The 26,625-nt window shown below is 41.2% G+C and overlaps 1 protein-coding gene and 1 long non-coding RNA gene across 2 annotated transcripts in view; both read right to left on the reverse strand.

Annotated features, from left to right (window-relative positions):
• LOC146500233 (uncharacterized) overlaps nt 1–26,625 on the reverse strand; it is a 262,037-nt gene that overhangs the window by 111,901 nt on the left and 123,511 nt on the right. The gene's annotated exons all lie outside the window — the stretch shown is intronic.
• LOC146500237 (SH3 domain-binding protein 4) overlaps nt 16,229–26,625 on the reverse strand; it is a 48,670-nt gene continuing 38,273 nt past the window's right edge. The window contains exons 4-5 of the mRNA XM_085135536.1: nt 19,390–19,578; nt 16,229–18,990 (exon numbers count right to left, since the gene is read on the reverse strand). Coding sequence (XP_084991662.1) covers nt 18,766–18,990; nt 19,390–19,578 — 414 coding nt within the window. The 3' untranslated portion in view covers nt 16,229–18,765. The remainder of the gene's footprint in view (nt 18,991–19,389; nt 19,579–26,625) is intronic.

Below are 26,625 nucleotides of genomic sequence, written 5' to 3' on the forward strand. Positions count from 1 at the left end.
TATTTCTAAGCTTTTCAGGGCCGAGTACAATAACCTCAGTTTTATCTGAATTAAGAAGCAGTAAGTTAGCGGCCATCCAGGTCTTTATGTCTTTAAGACAAGCTTTTTCCCATGATTTGGTTTCTTTTCACACTTTTTTAATCCGTTGACTCTGTGAAGGCAGCTTCTGTGACAATACTTAAGTCCACAACAAATTTTTTAAAGGGGACAATGAAGTATATTTATCATATCCAAGTGAACCAAAATGTGTTGCTACAAACCACGACGTGTGAATATTCAGTCTGCTTATTAGCCAGACAAAAGTAAATACAGGAAGAAGGAGCTGTTTTATGGACTATTGGAGAACACAGAGAATTTATGGCTAGTAGCCCATACAGACCTTTGCACATATATATGGTACCTTGCTGCATCCCAGAAGACAAAGCATAACTGACTACACAAAGTTATTTAGCTCTAATTTGCAACATTTTCAGAATATTAAGCAGCATCCCAGGTCATAACCAAAAACACCTTTAATATTTTCTTACAACTAGATCACAACGACATGGTACAGAAGCAGCTCCCTGATCTTGATCCAATTCCAGGCATTCCCACTGAAAAGAAAGAAAATAGGCCCAGCAAATTTTGAATTTCTTTTGGCATTAACAAGAAAGTGATGAAAGTGAAACTGTCATCAGTGACCCTGTGACGGACCAATGCAAGCAATAAACCAGTGATTTACAGATGCAACCTTCAGATTCTATCCAGCATGATTTCCTCCCACAATAATTACTCGACCTTTCCCCCAGACAATGTTCAGTTTCCAAACCAGTCTAATTATAGACTGGTTCTCAAAAAGCACCAAGGAAGAACTGGCTCTGCAGAGGCGCCAGTGTTCTGAATCCGACCCTGGCTGTGCCCACTCAAGGCAATACTTGAGATTCTGCATCTCAGAGGCAGGGTGCTAAGAATAGTGTTGGGCTATATTTTTAAGAATACCGCAAAAAGCTGCACAGAGCAGATGAGGGGGGCTAGAAGTCAGACATAGGAAGATAATCTAGTAAAAGAACCCACACAGAATAATCTGTCTTCACAATGAAGACTGTGGGAGAACTCTCAAATTAAATACACACACCAAAGGCGATGGATAGTAAGGTCCAGGTGAATCAGGAAAATAATGGGGACGGGGAAAAGGAACAAAAGTGGGAAGTAAAAACACAGAAGGCTGCAGGAGGAGTTAACGTTAACTACAAGATGGTCTAAGAACAGATCCAGATACATGATACAGACAACAACAGGAAAAGACTATGGAACTGATGGCAATACCAAAAACACTGGCAGCCATCAGTGCTACAACACAGTCATCTAGTAGATCCTTCTCTCACTCCATCCGGTCACGACAGATAGCCACCCCTCCATGAGCCTGGTTCTGTCAAGGTTTCTTCCTGTTAAAAGGGAGTTTTTCCTTCACACTGTCCCAGAGTGCTTGTTCTTAGGGGGTCATATGATTCAATTCAATTCAATTTTATTTATACTTTATACAGCACCAAATCACAACCACAGTCACATCAAGGCTATTGTAGGGTCTACCTTACAACAACAGTGAATAAAACTGAAATGAGTTGAATAGATGCACTAATGGTATAAATGTGAAAATCCTACGTGACTTTCTTCTTGATTTCACAAGAGTCACAAGATACTAGACCTCTGACCTTAACCATGATTTAAATCGTCTGGGACTTTTTGTAGATGCACCTATAAGCGGAGGGGCAGGGATAGCTTAGTAGGTAGAGTGGTGGCCCCATGATCGGAAGGTCGGGGGTTCGATTCCCCTGAACAGCTACCCTGAGGTACGCCTGAGCAAGGTACCGTCCCTATACACTGCTCCCCGGGCGCCCAATGGCTGCCCACTGCTTCACTGAGTGAATGGGTTAAATGCAGAGAGGAATTTCCCCACGGGGATCAATAAAGTATACTTTCTTTCTAATTTGAAAATCCAACATCACCTTAGTCTCGAGTATCATGTTCAAAAAGTTGGGTATCCACACCACCCACCTGGCAGGATGATGACAAAAGCCTATCAGCCTTTCATGGCTGATGGGTAAAAAGTAAAGTTTAATTTCTTCAGTCATTTTCCTATGAAGCATAAAGTCCTTACGAAATTGAGTTCTGTGCTTTGGCTGTAGTCCTTTATTACCTCGTAAACTCACAGTGGATGAAAAGTGATGCGGCGATTAGATCTGTGAGAGATGTTTTCCATCAGGGAATTGTGTTGCGGTTGTTGTTTACCCCTTGTTGCCCTGCGGTTCTCACATTATTCATCTCCTGGATATTGCAGTCAGAGTTGTAGCATTAGCACATTGATAAATATATTTTCTGTTTGCTGACGACATAATCGTTCGTCTCGACGTCTTTCAATCATTGGCTCCATCTCCCCCTTGCACACACACAAAGGTTGCCATGGAGATTTGCGTCCTGCGCTCTGGAGGTTGCCATGGCACCAATGTTTACCGGTGTTTTGTTGGCACGGTGATGTCTCTGCCTCCGCCAGAATGAAACAGTTTAAGTTTGCGCCTGTTGAACACTGCTGGATGTTTACCGACTCCTGAAATGGATCGCAATGACTGACATCGAAAGAGAGGAGGATGCGGGTGAGACAAGGGAGAAAGGCGTGGGTTGATGGATATGATCTGCCTGTTGAAAGCATCGTTGAAGTGGCTATGAGCGCCAATGAGGATACTCAAAGGAAAAGAGCAGCATTGTGCTGAGCTATAGCTGTGCATAATAAGGAATATATGATTTTTCAGTTTTATCATAGCATCTTACCATTGGTCTCCCTTTTCAAAGCTGTACACATATTAAAAATCCTGCCCTCCGTGGTGCACATTAAAGGAGAGTCTGAAGAAGGGACACAGAGAACAGACTAGTCATCCGAATCTATTTTAACACTCAACATGACTTCACATTTTTAGATAATAGCAACAAAAGATTTCCTCCCTGTTCAAAGACAGTGTCATAGTTTATTCTGTTTGCAGAGAGCCTGACTGTTCTTCATCCTGGTTTAAATACAAACAATCAGATACGAGAAACACACTCCCAACTCAAAGACTGGAGGGAAAAATAAGGTTAATATATGAAGACTGTGAAATGTTCAGCTCAGTTGCTGTCTGCTGATAAAAGGCAGTTTCTTGAACCTGGTCTCTGGTGCAATGTGATGAAATGCCTTTATCTCTGGCAAACGTATCCTCCTTGAAACCAAGTAGGTTTTTACACAGATGAGGTTTCCTAGGAGACGAGAAAAGAGAAAGTAAATGGCAAAATGGGAAAAAGGCAGCCTCCACTGAGCTGCTATAGTACACTGTCTGACACAGAGGTGATGCCTGTAACGAGTGATATTCTGACCATTATGGCAGAACTTTGACCTCTTTTACATTTTACCCTCACAAGTTTTAACAGCAAATCCTCCCCCAAAAACAACAAGGGCTCAAACCGGTGAGTGAGACCTCCATCCAGTCAATACCCTCCAGCTCTGCAAAGCATTTCATGGACATAATTATCAGAAGTGATGCCAGTGTAATTTAATTAACATGCTAAAGGCGAGAAGGAATAATAGGAAGACAAGGCATGTAAAAAAATACAAACTTAACTCATTTTGTATTCAGTTTAAGTCAATTTTTCTATATACTGTAGCAGCAAATCACAACAACAGAGCCTTCAGTAATTGAGAGAAAACCCAAAGAATCAGACAAAACCCTATAAGCAAGCATTTGGTGACAGAGGGAAAGAAAAACTCCCTTTTAACGAGAAGAATTTATTCAACAGAGCCAGGCTCAGCGAGAGGCAGCCATCTAATGTGGGAGGGAGACAAGATAGACTGAAATGAGGTGAATGAAGAAGAAACACTCGTGGGAATCTTCCAGCATCGTATCTAGGAGAGGCTAACTGGTGCCACAGAAGAGGTGTCTGAAAGCTGAAGGCTCTGCCTCCCTTTCTGCAAGCTGCACTACATGAGGGACATCTCCATTAGGAGGCAAGATAAAGATCACTATTTTACATGTTTATAGTGAAATAAATGTATATTAAAAAATACTTTTATGTGCATGAATATGTTAAGAGGCATATTTGATTGTTTCCATCCATCCATCCATCCATTCGCTTCCGCTTATCCTTTTCAGGGTCGCGGGGGGCGCTGGAGCCTATCCCAGCTGTCATAGGGCGAGAGGCGGGGTACACCCTGGACAGGTCGCCAGTCTGTCGCAGGGCTAACACACAGGGACAGACAACCATTCGCACTCTCATTCACTTGCATATTCACACCTAGTGGCAATTTGGATTATCCAATTAACCTATGCCCATAAGCTGTATGTCTTTGGACAGTGGGAGGAAGCCGGAGTACCCGGAGCTGTTCATTTTCATTAGTTGCCTCAAAGCAACACTGCGCTGTTAGCCCAATTTCTTTCAGGCAATATAATGCATTTGCATATGAGTCTAGAGATGTGTTTGTGTGCATTTATATGATCATAGTCAATGTTTTTTACTTTACAATCTACTCATAATTACAGGACATGGATGTAAATACCTTTTATGGAAGGAAACCAAGGGAATGTGCACTTTCTGTCCTCAGAAAGTGAGGACAGTGAGCTTTCAGGGAGTGACATTGAAGTAGAGGAGTGGATTCCTGAATGAGGTTTGCGGGACACTTAGGAGCTCAGGGGTCAGGGGTCAGTTGGTAAAGTAACTGTGTCTGTGTTAGTGCCCACATAGCAAGCAGGTCTGGCCAGGATCTGGTATCAAGTCGGCACTGCTGGCAGACTTCTGGCATGATAAGACGTATGTCATCCAGATATGGGCCAGGCCCGGCATAGATGGCACTGTCTATGTGATGGCATGCCATATCTGGCTTGATTGTGGCTTGGTTTATGTGGCCCAGGCCTACAGAAAACAGGTCTGGCCCAGATCTGGCATCAAGCTGGCACTTCTGACTGACTGGTGTTTTGGCAATTCAATTCAATTCAATTTTATTTATATAGCGCCAAATCACAACAAATGTCGCCTCAAGGCGCTTCATAGATACAGAGAAAAACCCAACAATCATATGACCCCCTATGAGCAAGCACTTCGGCGACAGTGGGAAGGAAAAACTCCCTTTTAACAGGAAGAAACCTCCGGCAGAACCAGGCTCAGGGAGGGGCGGCCATCTGCTGCGACCGGTTGGGGTGAGAGAAGGAAAACAGGATAAAAGACATGCTGTGGAAGAGAGACAGAGGTTAATAACAGATATGATTCAATGCAGAGTGGTCTATTAATACATACTGAGTGAGAAAGGTGACTGGAAAGGAAAAACTCAATGCATCATGGGAATCCCCGGCAGCCTACGTCTATTGCAGCATAACTAAGGGAGGATTCAGGGTCACCTGGTCCAGCCCTAACTATATGCTTTAACAAAAAGGAAAGTTTTAAGCCTAATCTTAAAAGTAGAGATAGTGTCTGTCTCCCGAATCCAAACTGGAAGCTGGTTCCACAGAAGAGGGGCCTGAAAACTGAAGGCTCTCCCATTCTCTCCCATCCTCCCATTTAGGGCTGGGTATCGTCACTGATTTCTAGAATCGATTCAATTCCGATTCACAAGGTCCAGAATCGATTCGATCCACGATTCGATTTAATTCGATTCGATTCACTTCGATTTGAATATGGGAAATTTTGACAGTCAGAAATATTATAATTCAGATTAGTACATTTACATATTTTTGTATCTATAAAAAGGAAGCTGACACACGCAAGACTTTATCAAAGGTGTGAGCGTCACAGCAGATGCCTTTGTGTCAAAGTAGCTGAAGATAAAACACAGAAACACATGAAGGTGATTTTTCCTGTTCTGGGATTTTATAAAAATATTCTGCAGTACATCAAAAACTAAAGAAAACCATTAATCAACATATGAACATTACCTCTGAAGTTACAGCGGTTTTATTAGAGACACGGCTGAGCATTTTGCATTTTGCATAATTTTAAAAAGTTTAAATTTGTTCAGCATTGAACGGCAGAAATTAGGTTTTCTTTTCGGAAGTATATAAAACGGAAAGAAAAAAAAAGTCGGCCGACAGCGCTGTAAACAAAGGTAGACTTGTGCGTAACAAGCAAGCGAATAATGCAGAAAACCATACAGAGAGAGAGAGGGGGAGAGAGAGCTGTGCATCATGGTAGAAGCAAAACAGTAAAAGTAAGAGTGAATAGTTTGGATCTTCTTTTGCTGCTGGTTCGGTCAATATTGTTTGGAGAGACATCAAACTAACAGCTTTACAATCAGCGCATAAAGGGCGTGAACACAAAGCGCGGACCCGCCGACAGATCAGAATCAGCGGGCTGTCGGCTTTCAGCCCCGACTGTGAGAAATTCGACATCTGATTCTGATCCGCGGGCTGCGCTGTGTGTTTAAGTCTTTGTGCAGAATCCGTGTTCCTGCTCTCATTTACTGTTTTAGCTGTTTGGTGGTTGTTGAAGTTTTGTGAGATTTCACCTGAGATTCTGGCATTTCGGGCAAAATAAATTTATATTAAAAAATCGATTCAGGATTTTAATGAATCGATTTTACGTAATCCAAGCCAGAATCGATTTTAATCGATAAATCGATTATAAAAACCCACCCCTACTCCCATTCTACTTTTAAATACTCTAGGAACAACAAGTAGGCCTGCAGAGCGAGAGCGAAGTGCTCTAATAGGGTGATATGGTACTACAAGGTCATTAAGATAAGACGGGGCCTGATTATTTAAGACCTTGTATGTGAGGAGCAGGATTTTGAATTCAATTCTGGATTTAACAGGAAGCCAATGAAGGGAAGCCAAAACAGGAGAAATATGCTCTCTCTTTCTAGTCCCTGTCAGGACTCTTGCTGCAGCATTTTGGATTAACTGAAGGCTTTTCAGGGAGTTTTTTGGACATCCTGATAATAATGAATTGCAGTAGTCCAGCCTGGAAGTAATAAATGCATGAACTAGAATTAGTTAGTTTACAAACTGATCGGAAGGTTAGTGGTTTGATCCCTGGCTCCTCCAGTCTGCATGTCAAGAGTGTGAATGTGTATGAATGTAGTTAGGAAGCACTCAGTTAAGCAAAAGTGGCATGTTGTATAGAGCAGTTTGAGTAATTTGGGAGAGTAGAAAAGCGCTATATAAAAATCAGTCCATTCACTGTCTGAACAGAGTTTCGGCATGTTACTTTTGCACTGTTTTGCATGTTCTGGCACATGTTGTTATTGCATGGCTTGATTAAGGGACACATTAGGCTGACATCTGGGCTAGAGCTGAAACCGTTCTGGGCCAGCACAGGGCCAGCAGTGTGTCTACAACTGGCCCGTGGCTGCACACCACCTACACATGGCCCACATACCGCAATGAATGACGGCCCTTTGGTGGCCCAGATCAGGTTTGCCAGAGGTAATCCACACATGGGCCAGCACAGGACCACCAGTTTGTCTGAAACTGGCCTTGTACTGGCCCATGTGTGGGCCACCACTGGCAAACTAGGTCTGGGCCACCAAAGGGCCGTCATTCTTTGGGGTATGTGGGTCATGTGTAAGCACATTGTGTGGGCCAGATCCGTGCCATACCAATTTTGCTGTGTGTGTGTGTGTGTGGACGTGTATTACTTATTGTTGTGGGGACACAAATTTGTTTACACACTCCCATTGTGAGGTCTCGCCTACTTTATGGGGACAAATTGCAAGGTAAATCATTTAATTTTAGGGTGAAGGCTTGAGTCAGGGTTAGGGTAAGGTTCAGGCAGGGACTTGTGATGGGTAGAGTCAGGATAAGTCTCCAGGAAATGAATGTAAGTTAATGTAATGTCCCCAAAAGTGATGGAAACACAACACGTGTGTGTACGTGCACACACACGTGCATGTGGTTATCGTCAAATGTTGGATGTATTTTGGTGTTTTATTCTGTGAAATGTTTACATTGTTTATTTGTTGTTTATTTATTTGTTCATCCTTGTTGTACTAACACAAGTTATTATAGAATAACTTTCCATTTTACTACCCTTGTCGCACAGTGTTGCCTTGAAGCAACAAACCAATATCTGTTTTGGGGGGGGGGGGCAGGGTGTCAGATTTTATGATTGATATATTATTAGAGACCCTAAAGCTCCCCCAAAATAGGGAGAAATATTTTTTTCCCAAAAAATTAAAAAGTCATGCAGTAGAGCAGTGGTTCTCAAACTTTTTTTGCTGGGCCCCCCTTGTTTTACAAGAAAAATGTTCGCGCCCCCCATTAGAGGGTTTTGACCTCTGATAAATAGCAGAGATAGTCACATGAAATTTAAGGGTTGAAGAGCCCATTTAAATTGTTTTAAAACTGCAAACAAATCAATTTGAGATGTTTCTTGCTTTTGTCCAGCATAATAACTTTCTATAGCAGTACCAGTATTGCAGGATAGTTATATCATAGCTGCACCAATTTAATGTCTATAATGTAGAGTAACAGAAATGATACCCCGTATGTTTTATGTATCACACAGGAATATAATTTTTAAAAATTTACCCAAAATATATTTGGGGCACATAATAAATATGTGTTTGTCTAAAAAAAACGTAAAAAGAAGCGACTTACCTTTAATTCTAAACTCTGATGCAGTCCAGTCTGTCAGCATCTTTCTCTTTGCTCTCTTCCCTGTTTGTTGCTGCTCCCAATCTCCCTTCAAACTATAAAACCTGATTGTGTTTAGCGAGCACACACACACACACACACACACACACACACACATAAAGGATTGGGAGTAAACAGAAGAGGTTTTGGTTTGTGGAGGGGGCTGACGGGTGCCGAGCAAACAGCCTCGGCCTCCCTTCCAGGTTTCGATCTTACTCACCTTTCTCATCAGAGAGCTGCCATGAGAACAAACAGACTTCTGTTCTGTTCCTGCTGGCAAAGACACAAACTCCTGCTGCGGTACCGACGCTTGTGAACATGCTGGCCAACCTTTTATTTACGTATGAATCCTGAAATCTCCACCAAAAAACGTGGAAAAGTAGAGCAGGAAAAAGCAGTCCATGAGTGCACAACTTCAAGTCACATTTTGAAATCAGAATACTTTATTAATCCCTAAGGAAGTTATGTAATCAATTTAGTAAATGATTTTTCAGCTATACTGGATTGTACCACCACGGTTTACAGGCCAGTGCTAATAAAAAGGAAAAATGACTTTTATTTTCCTAAAAAAGCCTTCATCCCTATCTGAGTGATATAAAGGCAGAGCATTAGGTCTCTGAAGTCAGAAATGATTTTCTCAACTTCAAGTTTGTTATCATAATAATAATAACAATCTAACTATAATGATCATAAAATATATCTGAATGGCTTTTCCCTAAATCCTCCTAGACACATTAATCTGGATGAAACTTAATTATATAAACTATTTTGGGTACCAGGACAACATGTGAATAGCTTTTGGGAAATATTTTTATAACACTGAAATCCTTTCTTATTAAATATATTATGTCTGGTAAGTGATGTCAGAACGAACAGTGACGTTACATCTAAGTTACGTGTACGTGTTCGTGTGTAAAGAACAAGTCAGGGTGACTACATGTGTAAAAATCACAGTATACTAAATTATTTTTTCTTCTCAGTTTTTCACGTCCAGATAGCCAAAATAGGCACGCCATTTCTCCAAATGGAGTAGACTGTGGCATTCAATGTTCATGTCCTGACAACATCATAAATGATAGGTCCTGGTTTACAGAAGTCAAACCACATGGCATGTCTAAGCTTCTGTGGCATCAAATGTGTTTTCAAATGCTTTTAGATAGAAACCATTTTTTTGTTTTTGTTTTGTTTTGGTTGAAGGAAAAGAGAATGGATTCATCCTCAGGGGTAAAACGTGGGTACTGAACTGGTTGTGCAGATTTTAGTACTTCTTGCATGTATTTTTTTCAGTGATGGCAGCACGTGAGGAGGAAAAGCAGGAGGCCATCATTATAGTTAGATGTAACTTATTCTGAACTAAGCTGACAATTAAAGCCTAATTCTGAATCTATTAAGACCTTGCATAGGCAAACAACCTAAATTTTCAGTAAACATACCTTTTTGCCATTTTTACCTTTTTTGTACCATTTTTAATCCATTATGATTTAAAATCTTGATTGATGTTTGCTATAACAGAGTCCCCCATAACCCACCCAGGACCCTAGGCCCGATGGTACAACTTTGATAAATCATGTAAGTAATTTTTTAGTTAAGCGTGTCAAAAATGACTGTGACACATCTAAACACTGAAACTAAAGTGGTGAAAGTATCAGTTCTGTACAGTCACTTTCTTATGTACGGATCTGAGACAGCCGAATGTATCTAATCTCTATTCCCAGTATATTCACACGATTGTCACAATGAAACGCAAGAGGTTATACATCTGTCATTTGCTTTGGCATTTATTTTAATCCATGCAAGACGGTAAAGGGAGGCAGAAAATCTAAACAAACAGTCTTTTACTTTGCATTGCGTGAAGGTTTGTCAGTTTAAGAAGCGTAGACAAACTTACCTCTAAAATAAGAGAAGAGAACTGTGGTTCATACAGCAGGACAAAACTAAAAGCTAACTCCTCATTTTCATGACTCAGTATTTAGATACACAAGAAAAGAGATCCATCAAGCTTCTGTGAGAGCCTTGTTTGAGTGGCTCATTCATACCTTGACCTTTCCTTGGTGCTCTTGATAGCTGCCACAGCAAAGTGACAGCACAATGATAACAAATGACTCGAATTACACTGAGCTCCTCTTCAACTGGCAGGAACGTCAAAGCCTTTGTCACAGACTCAGCTGTAGTTAAACTGACATTTGGCCGCTGCTGTTGACAGAAGGAGCTGTCGCACTTTATGGAAAGGCGGAAAAAAGAAAAAAAAAAGCACAATCGCTGTAGTCAGAGATGGCTGGTCTCAGTCTTTGACTTCTTTGTTTACATTCAGCTGAGGGAAAAAAAATGTGAATTAGAGAATCTAATGAAAATGTTTCTAAAGATTCAAAGGAAAACCCACCAACTGTCAAGTCTATCAAGAACTAGTAAGTCTCGACTGAGCTGTCTTGCTGCATTAGTAAATAGGCGTTTCATGCTGTCTGAATTTCAATGTGCAGTTTAAGAACATTCTCATTTCTTAAATAAGGCTGCAGTGTAAAGCTGTGGCTCTTTTGGCATTAGCTTCATGTTATTAACTGGCTTTTCTAATGTTATATATGTTCCCTTTAGAAATACTTTGCAGAGAACAATACCTTGTGACTGATAGGCTGTTACATACCACCGAACACTGTATTTGGTATACCTTGCTGGTACAGGCTGGACCCTCTTTTGCCTCCAACACTGCTTTGTTCTTGGCTTAGTTTCAACAAGGTGCTGGAAACATTGCTCAGAAATTTTGGTCCATATGGACTTGATAGCATCACATTGTTGCTGCACATCCATGAACAATTCTTCCAGTTCCATCACAACCTAAAAGTGCTGATTGAGATCTGGTGAGTGTTGAGGCCATTTTGCCATTTTCACAAAACTAGTTTGAGATGATTTCAGACATGTTATCCTGCTGGAAGAAGCCATCAAAAGATGGGTACACTGTGGTCACAAAGGGATGGACACAGGCTGCAACAATACCCGGGTACTCTGTTGCATTTAAACAATACTCAGCTGGTAATAAGTGGCCCAAAGTGTGCAAAGATAATATGACCAAGAAAGTTACAGCACCACTACCTGTCTGAGCAATGGATACAAGGCAGGATGGATCCAGGCTTCCATGTTGTTTGTGCCTAATTCTAACCCTACCACCCTAATGCTGCAGTGGAAATAGAGAGTCATAAGACAAGGCAATCGTTTTCCATCTTCTATTGTCCAGTGTTGGTGAGCCTTTGTGAATTATAGCCTTAGTTTTCTGTTCTTCACGAGAATGGCACATGGTGTGGTCTTCTGCTCCTGTAACAAGTGGCTATTTTAGTTACTGTTGCTCAAAGCAGTCTTTCCATTCTCCTCTGACCTCTGACATCAACAAGGCATTTTTGCCTGGAGAACTGCTGCTCTCTGGATATTTTCTCCCTTTCAGATAATTCTCTCTAAATGCTAAGGATGGTTTTGTAAAAAGGATGTGTAGTAGATCAGCAGTTCTTGAAACACTTGGACCAGCCCGTCTGGCACCAACAAACATACCATGTTCAAAGTCACTTAAATCATCTTTCTTCCTTCAGTTTGAACTTCAGGTCATTTTGACCTGCATGGCTAAACGAACTGAGTTGATACCATATGATTTGCTGATTCGATATTTAGGTTAACAATTGGTTGGCCAGGAACAGCTAATAAAATGAGGAGTGTGGTTTGGATGGACTTGAACTTGTTGGATTCATTCATTGGATTTTTAAATGAGTGTGTATTACTGTGTCATTCCTTTATCTGTGACAAATTCCATAATCTTATAACTATAGTTTTCAGTCCTTATTGTATAAGAAGGGGTTTAGAGATCACAGTTATGTCTTACTTTGTATAGAAGGAATGTATTGCCTGAAACTGAACCTGCCTCTAAATGCTACCAACTGTTCTTTCACATAGTTATAAGGCTGTTTGTCTATTTTCTGCCAATAAATCATTAAGTTGACCTTTAAGACCTTGGTACACCAAATTGTAATGGATTGTTAACATGAGCCCACTCTACACAAAGTTTTATCAGTATTATCTCAAAACTTTTTGATCTGTCATGTTTACAGACAGAATGGCATAATCTCATTCCATTCATAGTAGTACGCAGGAAAGATATCAAATGTTTAAGCTGAGAAAACATACCATTTTAAGAATATTAGAAAGAATTCTAAAATATTATCTGACTGAAAGATCATTAGCCCATTTTATGCATTTTGTGGCAGCCACATGTCTGAATAAAGTTAGGACCAAGAATTGTCCAATTCTTTTCTCATGTGGGATTCTAACTGCTTAACAGTTCTGGGTCACCTATGTTATATGTTTGGTGTCATGATGCTCCCAATATTATGATGAGACTCTTCTACTATGAAGCCATGCGTTTGAAATAGATGCAGTAATCAGTTTAACATGGTCTTGTTGAAATACACAAGACAAAACATGCTTCTCTGAAACCTGTACATACCTTTGGTGCTTTTAGACAAATGCAAGCCGCCCATTCGAAAAGCTGCATTGAACTGGCAGCTTATAATCAGAGATGCAGGCTTTTGAAATAAGAGCTGATAGCGAGCCGCAAGTTTGTTAAAAGCTTTGCTCTGTAATCCGAAGAGCGCAGAATCCATCTAAGTGTCGATTTGTCTGACCACAGAACAATTTTCCAGTTTGCTGCAGTCTATTTTAACTAACTAAGCTTTATCCGAGAGAACACAGCGTTGTTCCTGGATCATGTTCAAATACAGCTTCATCTTCATAGCTTTAAGTCTCTGTTCGTGGCCAATTACTTCAGATTTTTGGAACTTTTCCTGATTCCATGCAGTGATTTCCAATACAGAATCACGTCTGTTTTTAATGCAGTGCTGCCTGAAGACCTAAAAGATCTCAAACATCCCCACTGATTTTCAGAAGACAGAGATTTCTCCAGCTTCTCAGAATCTTTTGATGACATTATGTTCTGTAGATGATGAGATACTCAGTCTTTGTATATTTACATTGCTTTTTTTTTTAACACCACTAACTTTTCCAGCTGTTTCTTTCCCTGCCTTCCAACCTGTATGAGATGTGTTGCTGGCCATCAAATTCAAAATGAGTTTTTTATGTTCTACTGTGTATAAGTTAATAAAATTTTTCACAGTGTCTCAACTTTTTGGTGGTAAAAAAGGGTTAGAGATTTCTGATTTCAGGCAATGGATGGCTTCTCTACATTTTTACAGAACTTTGATTTCCTGCATCATGCGCCACACCGCAATGGGTCCACATTTAGAAGCAGCATTATGGAAATGGAAATATCATTCAGCAAGCATGAGCAGAAAGAGAGGCAAGGACATAAAGACTCAAACCCCAGTGAAAATGTACAAAGTGTGCAAAAATTGAGCAGATCATTGCTTTTAACATTATCTTTTCTGGTTTGTACTTGTGCATACTGTGGAACCTGTAGGCATTTATGGGGCTTAGACTATAATCCACTTATTCAACAATAGAATGTTTCTCTGGAAACCAAAGCTTTATGCCTATTGAGTGCAATGATTAAAAATGTTAAACCCCAGCGAACGAACATCTCGGACACGTCGGAAAAGACAATAAAAAACTTCAACACGTTGAGTGAGTCGTCTATTTGTACAGGTTATCCCTGGATTTTGAAGCTAAGTACAGAGCTGTGTGCTGTTCTGTAAGCCCTGTCACCCTGGGGAGCTCATTACTGGCACTCCAGGCAGGGATTTGAAGCCTGTCAGCCCATACCCTACTGTAATTAATTCTACTCCTTTTGGCTCTTTTTTCTCCTCCATTAATCTGTGTATTTAATTAATGTCTGCTTGCTTTTACGGCACAGAGAGTGAGAGACAGAGAAAGGGGTAGAGAAAGGAATGGAAAGAGAAAATGAGATACAAAGTTACAGACCTTTTTTTTATATATGGAAATTCTCTCAATTATCTGAGTAAAGAAGCAGAGACACTCACTTTTGCTCAGTCAAGATCTGGTGGCTCTTTGCTTATATGCTCTATAATGAGCTGTCTTAACTCAACATAACACTACTATACTACTAAGTGATTTGTAACATATGACCTGTGAATTTTGGAGACACAGACAGAAGCTAGTTGTCTAGAAAAGTATTTGTTAGTGCCCAAGGCACATGATGTGCTTTGAAACTAAAACTTCAAGGCACTGCTTTATTTCTGTCTAATATTCTGCATAACATTATATTTTTGACAGAACATTTATGGCATCTGGGTCTAGCAAGGCAGCTGCAATTTCTTTGTCACCAATTCACAGAATTTATCAAACACCTTGGCACAATCACTCTTGCTGTTTCTGGGTAAAAGTCCATAAAGTTTCTCTCAAAGGAGATGCCAGTTTCCAAGAGACTCTTTAAGCCCAATCACACAGGCCTAGAGACTGGTTGGCAACTGCCTCGCTACCACCAGTTGCAAGGCAAAAATAAGTATTGCCTGAACAGATGTAGTGGTTGCTGATGGTTGCTATGAAATTAATTGCTAATTGAGTCAGCAGTGACACTCCCCATATTCACCACGAGTTGCTAGGGGAAAAAACTGCATTCCTCCAACTGGTTTGCAAGTGGTTTTGGAGGTTGTGTGCTGTCGATGAATGAGATTGGTAACACAAAGATCTAGGCCTGACTGACTGAGACCTTAGCTTTGCCATGCACAATTTTAGCATTAGCCATCTTCTCCCAACTTTTTGCACACATGCTGTCAGGCCTGTCAGTTTTCTTCAAGACAAGAATCTTTCCATTCTTGGAAGACTGAGCAGTTTATCAAAATGAGCTTAAATTTCAGGTGTCAAAGAGACATAAAACTGCAAAAGGCAGAAAACTCAAAAAACTTTACCTTTACCACCAAAGTAACTTTCCAGGAAATGATGCTTATAAAGTCTGTGCCGTTCCAAAATTCCAGTATTCTCCAGTACATTTATGTTGATTTGAATTTTTGAGTTCCTCTAGTTAAAATCCTCAGTCCAGATAGTCTTTTATTTGGTGGGGACTACACTGATTACCAAGACGGGCATGGACAGCTGCTGTCGCTGCAGACTATGGTCTTTTCACAGATGGCTGCTAAAACTCACACTCATCAACTGATGACAAAATTAATTTCATACTGACCCAAGTGGACCCCAGTAAATTTGCAGTTGTGGAAACTATAAAAGCCTCCCTGGTCATCTACACTGGTGATTTGCTCTATGCACGTGATCAAGAACCCCCAGCCCCCATCTTTAAGAAAATGGACAGTATAATGAGAGCAGTTCAACAATGAGAACAGGGCCTGGTACATATCATCGACCCTTTTTTATGCTACCTGAGCCACCCTTCTAGTTTCTCTTGGTCTTGCAATGTATAGCCAGAAACTACCCAGAATCTCTCCTGCTCCCTACCACCTTCAACTGCACACTTTCTCAGCCATTGTTTTTTTTTTTTCCACAAACAGAGCACTGATAACACCTGAAACATGACGGCCTGTCTCCCATGCTTCAGATAAGGAGTTTCCTGACTGTGGTGCCCTGTTTGTTGGTGATGTTGGTGGGGGTGAGGGGGTTGTTTGCACAGCCAGCAGCAAGTCAATTCTCACGAATGTCGTGTACAAATATTTACATTTTATTTAGAGTCTCTTCCGTAAAAGTATGCAGTCACAAAAAAGGTTTTCAACTCAACACTGGCTGTGTCACTAGCACATTATACAGTATGCAGCACTGGGACGAAAGCTAGAGAAGCTTTGATAGACAGTGTCATTACAACAGTGGTCTCAACATTGTACATGGTTATTTGTGTAGAGCTCTACTTATTTTTGGCAAGCTTTATAAAAAACACAGAAAGAAAAAAAACAACAGATTTTGCATAACAAAGATGAGAGAGTTCAGAACTAAGAGGTGCGAGTTTGGTTACTATATGGAGGTACAGGCTCAAGGTAATCGTTAATCAAGACGTAAATCCTTGATGGACCAATCCTAACACTCAGTCGGTGTTCTTGATTGTTTAGTTTACTGTGACCCATATTTCAGCCAGTTTAGTTTAAGGTCCCCATTACGCAGGACACAGTGAATCATGCCCCATCTCCACTGTCCCCCTTCCATCTCTCTACTTTGTGCTTTTAGGGCTAAACATGCTTCACTTTTCTCCCCATAATTTCGCCAGTGCTCTTCTCCTCGACTTTACTTTATCTTGAAATAAAATTAGCATCTAAACCCCACTTGCAGAACCACACACTTCATCATGATACTACCGTTTAGTAGAACAAAAGCATTCTCCCAAAGCACAATGCAATGCAGCTCATTAAATTTACTTTGTTTTGAGTCATTCTGGGGCAAAGTTACAAAGTTAGCAGTTATTTAAGGTGAACCAATTATATTATATTCCCTTTTTTTTCTTTGAAAGTGGTCGTTACTAACAATGAACACGGCCAAGGTTTCAGATAATGAGGTCAGCATATGTAGAAGGAATCCCTGTGTGTCAAAAGCTCAGGCGTCATGCTACTCTAAATACTCTTTCAGACATTTTATTTTTACTTCTGGTGCTTTTTTTAATGTCAGTATGAAGCAGTGTTTCTACGCTCACATCTCAGGCTATGAGGATAGAAGCTCCACCTATCTGCTGTTCATGCTTTTTTTACGAGGGGCGGCCAATCAGAGGAAAGTTGGCTTAAAGAGGTGAACAGAGAGCAAAAGTAGCTTGTTTCAGACAGAGGAGGAACTGAGGGGCTGCGGAAAGGCCATGTATGAACTCACGAAATGCTACTTGAAATTAAATGAGGTCCACTCTGAAACAGAGATTTTCAGATGTGCAAAGAAAAGCAGCAGGAAGCATTTGACCACCTAACGTTAGCAAGCAAGTCACATGCATCCTGTCAAAGTTCCTTTAAAAGAGAGTCTCATAACTTAACAATTCATTTGAAATGCCTCCAGGCACTTATTTGGGTGAGATAGAGGCAAAAGACCTGCTGTGGTGATCCATAAGATTTGAGTGGATTATCTAAATTAACATAGATTTCAATGATCTGCAGGGAATAAACACTACATGTAAAGACCCACTTGATTTAAAAAATGATTCTGTCCGAAAATAACGTTTTAAACAGCCCGCCACAGTTTGACTTCTACTACCATCTTGTCTGCTGCACAATTTTTGCACAGATTTTAATTCAGGACTCTTTGAGAGACCTTTCTCTCCCACAGGCGGGCATGATGCATTCACACTCCTCACACAAACTGGACTGTGGCGGGTTAAGCATGCTCAAAAAAGCCTAACGGGAGTGCATTCTAAGTCAAACATGGACTGTGGATGTCCATGTCTGACATTCTCAGTTTTGGAAAGGTTGGGACAAGTTGAGTAGAACAAAGTGAGTATGGCTCAGGTCGAGGCTGATTTATCAACTGATGTTTAGAAGGTCAAGTTTGTTACAATAAATTTAATCAGAAAACAATAACATTTTTTAGGAGGCCAAAACTCAAAAGATGATTTAAAACTGACACAAGGGTTTTAAATTTTGCTGAAACTAAATATTCAGTTTAAATCTAATAAATCCATTGATTCATGTTCTACAAAAACACTGCGCGTTTCAGTGTAAAACTGACTGTACAATCTTCAGTCTCAGATCTTCGAAAATAGAGGACACCAAAATATTTGGACCACTGAAATTTGAAGGACTGCAGGGAGAAGCTGAAGACAGACCAAAGGTGATGCTCCTTCTTCTTAATGTATAAATAAATAGAACAGATCTGACACGTGAGGATACGAGGATACAATATCTAAAAATGTCTTTTCTTAATAAAAATGTCTGTCTTGGCATTCAATCCACAGATCTTAACCAAATGGTTGCTTAAAAAACTGCTGTGCCATAATAAGAGTACAAAAATACATAACTGTGCAAGACTGAAGCTATTAAAAGAGTCTCTGTGAATACTGCAAGCTCCATACAGCACTGTGTTGTTTGCTGGGGACGTGGGGCCTGTCTGGTGATGTTGCCCTGGGCACGAAGAGCTGAAGGCAACGCTGCAGGAACGACAGCAGTAGTGGCATTCAGAGTGAGCAAACAGCTGATATGCAGCATTTCAAACGTTGCAATTTCAAAAAAAAACAAATTGCTCCTGAAGAGCAAGGTGTGCTGGTGTGGGGCAATGCTTGGGTTCAGATGGCGTAGTCGTCCTGAGCAGAGGGGCTGAAAGCAGAGCTCCGCAGGACATCCAAGCAGTTGACCAGGATGAGCGTGCCGGTCAGATGCTTCCAGCGTTTGGTGATGGGGTTCTTCATCTTGTCCAAGCCCATGTGAAGCTCTTGGATCACATCCCTGTAGCTATCGCCAATCTGAGCTGCCCACGTGACCAGGAAGTCGTATGCCGGCTTCCACATGGCCTGCAGACAAGAAGATAAACAAACGTGTCATGATCTCCTGGGACACTGACATGTCTGAAAACTGTCACCGGCTGACAGAATGATACAGATGCACTCGGTCCACTTGTGATTTTGACAGAAGGGAAAAGTGAAACATTTGTATTTCTCAAGATGTGTCACTGTTCCTTTAAAACACAATAATCAGGTCAGGAATCACCTACACTTTCAGTTGCTTAGGTCAGCTGATTTCATCCTCTGAGGAACATGAATGTCTTAATGTTACAGATTCAAACAGACAAGCAAATAACTGAGTGTTCAGTCCTAAAACATAATGAAGCTGATCAGGCTTGTACAGAATGGATTCGTTGTTGAAGTTGTTGTTGTGTGAAATCTTTTTTTGGGATGTTAGGACACGCGTACCTCGCTGTCCACCACCCCGTTCTTGTCACGGTGTGGTGCCTCGTAAGCATCCATTTGTTGGCGCGAAATCTTGACGAGCCTCTCGGCCATCTCCCTCCAGCGGCCGGCTACCTCCACGGCGGTGGTGAGGAGGACAAAGTCCATCACCAGTCGGGCTACAAGACCCTGACAATCCATCTTCAACAGGGCCTGCAGAGAAAGGAGAGGGAGAAGATTTCAGATGTGGGTTCTAAATAAATTATTCACCTTTGAGTGATGGAGGTCGATTCAGATTCAATTCCTGATTCTGAAGAATTCTAGTTTGGAATCAGTGTTTAATTTCAATTCAATTCAATTTTATTTATATAGTGCCAAATCACAACAACAGTTGCCTTAAAGCGCTTTATATTGTGAGGTAGACCCTACAATAATACAACATGAACATACATACAGTGTGTTCACAAAAAGTCTGTTTAAGGTGCAAAGTGACCAGACGCCAGACAGAAATCACCCTTTACAAAGATACAATTAATAAATAAATGCACATCTACAGGTTTCAGTCCACTAATATGATCCCATGTTTTTTTCCACAGCTGGCCTCTCTAACCCACTGAAAATCTCAGCTTTGTGCAATTTTTACAAGCTTCGTGTTGGATGTAGAAGTAAAAACCTTGTGTTGCTTCAGTAGCATATTTATGACATGAGGAATGCAGCAGCTCAACACTGATACACACAGGATCCAATATGAGATCCAGTACACAACAATGACGTGTCTGATGTCCAAAGTGTCCCAACATTTTCTTACAAAATTCCCCAGTCTGGTCAAAAACGTCTCTGGTCTTTTACCACGTTCATGATGTAGTTGGGTCTAAATAAACAGTAATTATCTGACTTTCTTCTAACCAAAAATAGGACAACTGAGGACAGAGAGAATAAAAACTAAGAAAGAAAAATGCATGATGCTAAAGTGACTCCTGTTTGTTTGAATTTAACTGGTTTGGACAGGAGCCCGGCCCCTCCCATCAGCCCCTGCAACCTCTCTGTCTCTGTCAATTCTGCCCAGATGACTGGTGATTGTGGGAAAACTAAAGACTGCGGAGACTCGCTGTGTTCCTACGGCGGAGAGGACCTGCAGCACGTCAGAGCAGATTTGCAAATCCAAATGAATCTCATGCAAATAAGTGCATTTCCACTAATGTGTGCTGACTTTATGAGTACACTTGTGAAGACAGTGTATTCTAGAGGCTTATATCCATTTATGGAGAAATTTTCATAAATAAATCGAGTTGCAAAGTGTTTTTTGAGCTTTATTTTGATAGATACAGTGAAGAAGGGTCAGGAAAGCAGGGGAAGACAGGGTTGGACTCGAAGCCGGGCTGGCTGCTCTCAGCAGTGTGGCATGTGGTCGCCACATGGGGTGGGGTGGGGTGTACACCTGGAGTGCTAATCTTCAAGCAGTGCATGTTAAGAACTAAGTCTGAACTAAGTCTGAATCCTGCCCTTTATAGAAGCTAGAAGGCCCAACAGCACTGATATTAACTTTAGGCCCAACAGTTTGATGGTGCCGTGCTGGTTCCAGGTTTGTGCCAACAACACTGATCTCTTTTTGATAGAAATGCATGGAAACTGTTTCAGACTGTATCACCGAATGAGGAACTAAACTTTCTATTCCGAGTGTCCTCACAAAGACAGAAGTGCCAGCACACACTCGGATGCAGCCTTTGACTTGCAGGCTCAACAGAGCGTAGGTGAGTTTAAAGCTCCACTTTGGACCTCAGCTGGATGTGCAGGAATGTGTGGAACGACAGGATATTGGGGGGGGGAGACTGGGGGAGGGGGTGAGGAATGCAGATGTCATGCTCCAGCAGCCTCTCTCGCTCTGAGAGAAGACCAGAGGATGAGATAGCGGCAGCTGGGGGGCCAATCAGACGGCGTTTTGCTGTTCTGCTGGAATGCTGATCTGTCGCCACATTACATCAAAGACGGAGAAGCAAACTGAGTCGATCAGACACTTCTGGACAAAATCTGCAGCTGAAGTTTGATTTGGACGTTGATTGACAGACAGAATCACACAATGTTTGTTTGGTATTTTTCTGGATATCTTTGTGAATGTTAAGGGGAAGAGGATTTTAGCAATACAAGCACCTGTTTCCTTGCTAGATAACAACAGGAAATTCCTGCCAAAATAAAGGAGAACACTTCCTGTCTCAACACAACTTTAAGTCTCTAACAATGTTAGAATTTGTTTACTGCGGCAGAAACTGTTGGACTGACAAAGTCCAGCAAACATTAGGAAAATAAACACATATTTATTGTATTTCGTAGGTTCAGAGTTTTGGATTTTATTAACAAGGCGAGTTTAACTGAGATGTTATTATTTTGCAGTATACTGGTATTTTAATGTTTAACTTTTTAACGTATTTCCAAAAAAAGAGAATAAGCATTCCCACTCTGGACTGGGAACTTTATGAAAGCACACAAGAACAGAAAAGAAACACATGACACAATACATATAAAAAGAAGTGAGTGGTCACTATAAAGATAAAAATGCAACAGCACAAAAACCAAGAACAATGAGCTAACACACCACCCTGTGTCCTGCCGCAGAGCACACAGCCATGTGGTGACCGGGGACCGAGGAATTCCAATGAAGGCTCACGAGTTAGACAAATCTCAGCTTTGAGGTTGCAAGCTTGAAGCAACTACCAGTACAACAGGGTCACCAACAGCCACTTTATTACCAAATATAAGCTACACAGCAATGGCTAATAAGAAAATGACTTTACTTGTGGAGAAAGGGTTAAAGGGGCGCTCACACAGGATGACTTGATGCAGTGACGTGGTGACCACACACCATACAAGTCAGCGACATTTAAGCCCCTTTTCAATTAGTACCTACTCAGATCAACTCGCCACAGTTTTCAGGGTTTTCCATTAGGTCACAGTACCTGGGACGAGGTCGTTTTTTAGTACCTGCTCGGCTAGGGTTCCAAGCAATCCAAACAGGTACTAAATTCTGACGTCGTCAGACTGCATGCCACTGATTGGCTGGTAAGTAGTGTCACTCGATGAGTCATGAGAGCGTCTCGTTCCCGAAAATCAAAACTGCCAATTTTGAAACTCGACAAGGGAAATGGCTACAAAAAACAACGCTGTGGTCCCTGAGTCTGACGAAAAGCAACAGACTGAGCAGCAGGTATATATTCGCTTCGATATCCACCTTTGTTGTAGCGTTCATCTTGCACATTTATTGTGTCGCGGGACGCACAGACAAGCATGCAAACAAGGTACTCCTGGGTTGTAATGGAAAACCAGTCGATCCGAGTCGAGTAGGTACTAATGGAAAAGAGGCTTTCGCAACTTCAGGGAATGAAATAACTGCTGTCAGTGCAAAGTGGGCGGCTCCAGAATTAATGTTTTTATAGCTTGAAGTCAAGTAATTGAAGCAACTACCAACAAGAGTAAAGGATACTCCTGATTGACATATGAAAGGTTGGTATATAGATTAGGGGGTTACCTAGGCTGCTTATGTCTGGATTGTCCCCTAGCAACCACATATCAGCTACAAAGCAATGCTGAGTGAGCTAATCACTTGCTGTTCCACAGGGGCATCTGAACTGAATGTGAATGACTGAAGCAGCCTACCTGCTGGTGCTACCTTCCCTACTATTGGCGACCCAGTATGTGTTAGGGTTGGAGGTAGGGTTTCTTTAACCACCCCATTTTTAAAAGTCTTCTAGTTTCTGAAAATGTGCCTATTTAGCATGTTGCTAAAACAAAACCCAATAAAACCCTTAACCTAACCCTAGACAGGTCACTGGCCACCTGGTAGACCTTATCACACTTTTCTAGAGTAGTAGCACAGTGGTGTAATAACTGTCAGCTGTAGCAATGGTCCTTATAATGACCACCTGGTCCATTACAGGCATTATCATGCCTATAATGGACTGAGTGGTCAGTAATCCTTCAGTCTGTTAGGATTTTCTGCTTTACATTTTAAACATTAAGTGTTATTTTAAGTAAAACTTGAATTTTGCTGCTTCAAGGTTTTATGTTGGTAAGCCAAAAACCAGCATTTTAAGTAAACATGCTACAAACCCTATCTTACATGTGATCTGTAATGCTGGTGCAGCTCCAGACACAGTACAGGTTCTAAGAATGTTTTTTCCCTGCAGTAATGAGGTCTATTTCACTGTTTGAGTTTAAAGAAGATGTTCTGTGGATCCGCACTTTGGTCTCTTTTTGGAGCGTCTTGGTGGTTGGAAATATTCTCCTTGCTGTAAATTTTTGATGGCGTGTTGTAAAGTATTTATCACAGAGGGTGGCTCCCTCACGAGTCACTGAGTCTGATTCTAAACTAATAATTGCACTGCAGAAGGCCGAGCTGGGCACACTGTCATTATTGCCATTTAAAAAGCTTCTATGCAGTGGGATAATACTCTGCCTCTATAGAGGAATCAACTACTGTGCTGCGTTTTTCCAAAATGTCAGCTGCTTTATGTGTTATAGGACTCTCTGAATGTTTGTGTATGTGTTTGTTAAATGCCACCGAGTTTGTTTCACTAGCTCAGCAATCAGTGCTCTGAAGCCTCGCAGCTCTCCCTGCTGCATAAATCATCTGCTTGTCAAAATGAGAAGAAAATTCCTCCAGACATATTTTCAGAGATAACGGCGATGTGGAAACGAAGGAAGTGGGTGGTTTCAGTGTCTGTTGTTACACACCAAAACACACACACAAACACACACAGAGAGAGAGGGTGCCTTTAGACTTGTAGAAAACAACCAAACTAAAGCAATGACAATTTTGATAAATGATTTGTTTCTTCCATTGTCCTGTTGCAGCTCTTTTCCACTCACCTAGAAAACTGACAGTCAATCTCTCCACTTCAATCTCCTCTTTATTATTTTTCTATCCCATCTTCATTTTCCATCTGACTTCCTCCACCTCACCCATTTGCAGCCTCTGTGCTCTATCTTTGGCACACTTCTTTCTTTCTTGTCTGTTCTTTCTCATCACTTTACCACTTGGCGAGCAGCGGCATCAGCCTCAAAAACCAAAACATTGGAGAGATTAGAGAGCCCAGCTGCTGGTTTTTACCCTGCATCTGAAGTCTCCTAATTCTTAAGCAACTCCCCCCAAAAAGGAAGAATCTCCTGAGAGTAAGCGAGCTGTTGTTCAGACAGTTATTCCAGAAGCAGCAACTCACCACACCCAACCACTGAAGGAGGGGGAGGAAGAGGAAGTGGAGGGAGGAAAAAAACACCCTAGATTGATCTGTGTACAAAAATGGCATAGCAGAGCGCAAATTGTATATAATGGGCCTCGCCATTTTTCAGAGCCTTCCTCCAGAAATAGGATGTTATTATTATTCCCAAGCTCGATATGCTCCACTGATCTCACTGCAAGTAATTCAGTGGGGTCAGATGTTCAGCTGCAGAGCTGAGTGAGAGCTTTGAAATGAAAATCCCCTTTTGGCTCTGAGATACAACAGAGGTCCCCCGCCCCCCATGTGGTCCCACGCCTCAAGATCTTGTGGAATCTCTACACCGGCATCCGACTGAAAGGAAGAACAGGACGTGGGGTTTCTTTGGTGCTGAACAGAAGACATTCAGCTGAAAGATCAAAGCTCACAGCCTTTTTTACGGGTGACAGAAGGAAATGTGTTTATTACATACTAAACTTAGTGAGCCAATACAAAATTCTCTTTGTATTTGATGCTTTATGTTGAAACAGTGGAAATTTTTCTTTTGATTTTCCTGTTGTTGGGTCAGAATTAGAGCTTGAACAATTAATCCTATGACCTCTAAGTGACCGTAACCCTCATGGTCTTCCAAAGTCTGGAAATCAGGGGGCAAGCAAAGTAATCATTCAAACTGACATGCATCATAATTTAATTATTTTACAAAAGTCCTTGTTGCTTTACATAGAGTTTCAGAGATCAGGCTAATCAGTGATTACTTGCACAGCAGACGGTTCATCTAGTCCAGGGGTCCCCAACTCCAGGCCTTGAGGGCAGGTGTCCTGCAGTTATTAGATGTGTCTGTGATCCAACACAGCTGATTCAAATGGCTACGTTGCCTCCTCAACATGTCTTGCAGTTCTCCAGAGGCCTAGTAATGAACTAATCATTTGATTCAGGTGTGTAGACCCAGGGTGAGATCTAAAACCTGCAGGACACCGGCCCTCGAGGCCTGAAGTTGGGGACCCCTGATGTAGTCCTTTGACTCTTTGGGGACTTACCTAAGCTGTACTTGGCCTTTTACCAAGAGTCAGGTGGGATAGGCTTCATCCCCACTGGACTAGTTAAAAATAGAGACTGATGGATGTTTAGAATATTAATATTATGAGTGACATGAAATCATAAAGGACTGATTGTGGTGGGAATTCAGTATTTTTGTGTACTGTGTGAAAGGAATGAAAGCTAGAAGATGTGTGTGGCATCAAAGACCTTTCACATACCATAAATTGTTTTGAGCAGCCAACTATCCCACATGCTCTCATAAGCCATGAAATTCAGAATCAGAATACTTAAATGTTCAACTTTTTGATCATTTCTCACACCACAGTACGCACGTTGGTTTCTGTTACTCTATGTCAAACAGTAATAGAAACCAGGGTCATGTTTTTGTTATTTAAACTATGTTATATCTCTTGACAATGTTGCTGTGAATGGATGTAGAAAAAAAAGACCTGAAAAAATCTCTAGATTACCAATAATATCACCATATTGTGATACTTGAATTGGATTCAAAACTTATTTGGTTGTACAGCTTTAATATGTTTTTCAGCCATTATAATTTTACAGTATTAAGAATAACATTTTGCATGGCTTCATTAAATATACCGAAGCCACTTCACTATAACTGATTCTGAATAGTTTTGTACTCTTTCCATTTTTAGATTTGCCTGAGTTTGTATGGAAGTACCCTACTCATCTATGAGGCATTTATCTTGACCAGACTGGCACTGACCTGCCACCATTGAGATGGAAACACAGAGATGGAAACACAAAAGCCTAATTAGACTTAAATGATGCTCAGAGGATATCTGGAGAAACCTCAAAAATTGTACACATCATACTGGGAATACCTCACAAAGTTGCAAGGAGATTCTTTTTTTCACTCTTTCAATGAAAATGAACAAGCTGCCACAGAAAAGCTACAGCACACTCACATCAGTGTCCACACTGAAAAGGTCTGTGGAGTTGGTCTTTTCAGTCATTTAAAGAGCCATTTTAAGAGCACCACAGGAGGTCC

Source organism: Neolamprologus multifasciatus, chromosome 16, assembly GCF_963576455.1.
Source record: "Neolamprologus multifasciatus chromosome 16, fNeoMul1.2, whole genome shotgun sequence".
Classification (NCBI taxonomy): domain Eukaryota; kingdom Metazoa; phylum Chordata; class Actinopteri; order Cichliformes; family Cichlidae; genus Neolamprologus; species Neolamprologus multifasciatus.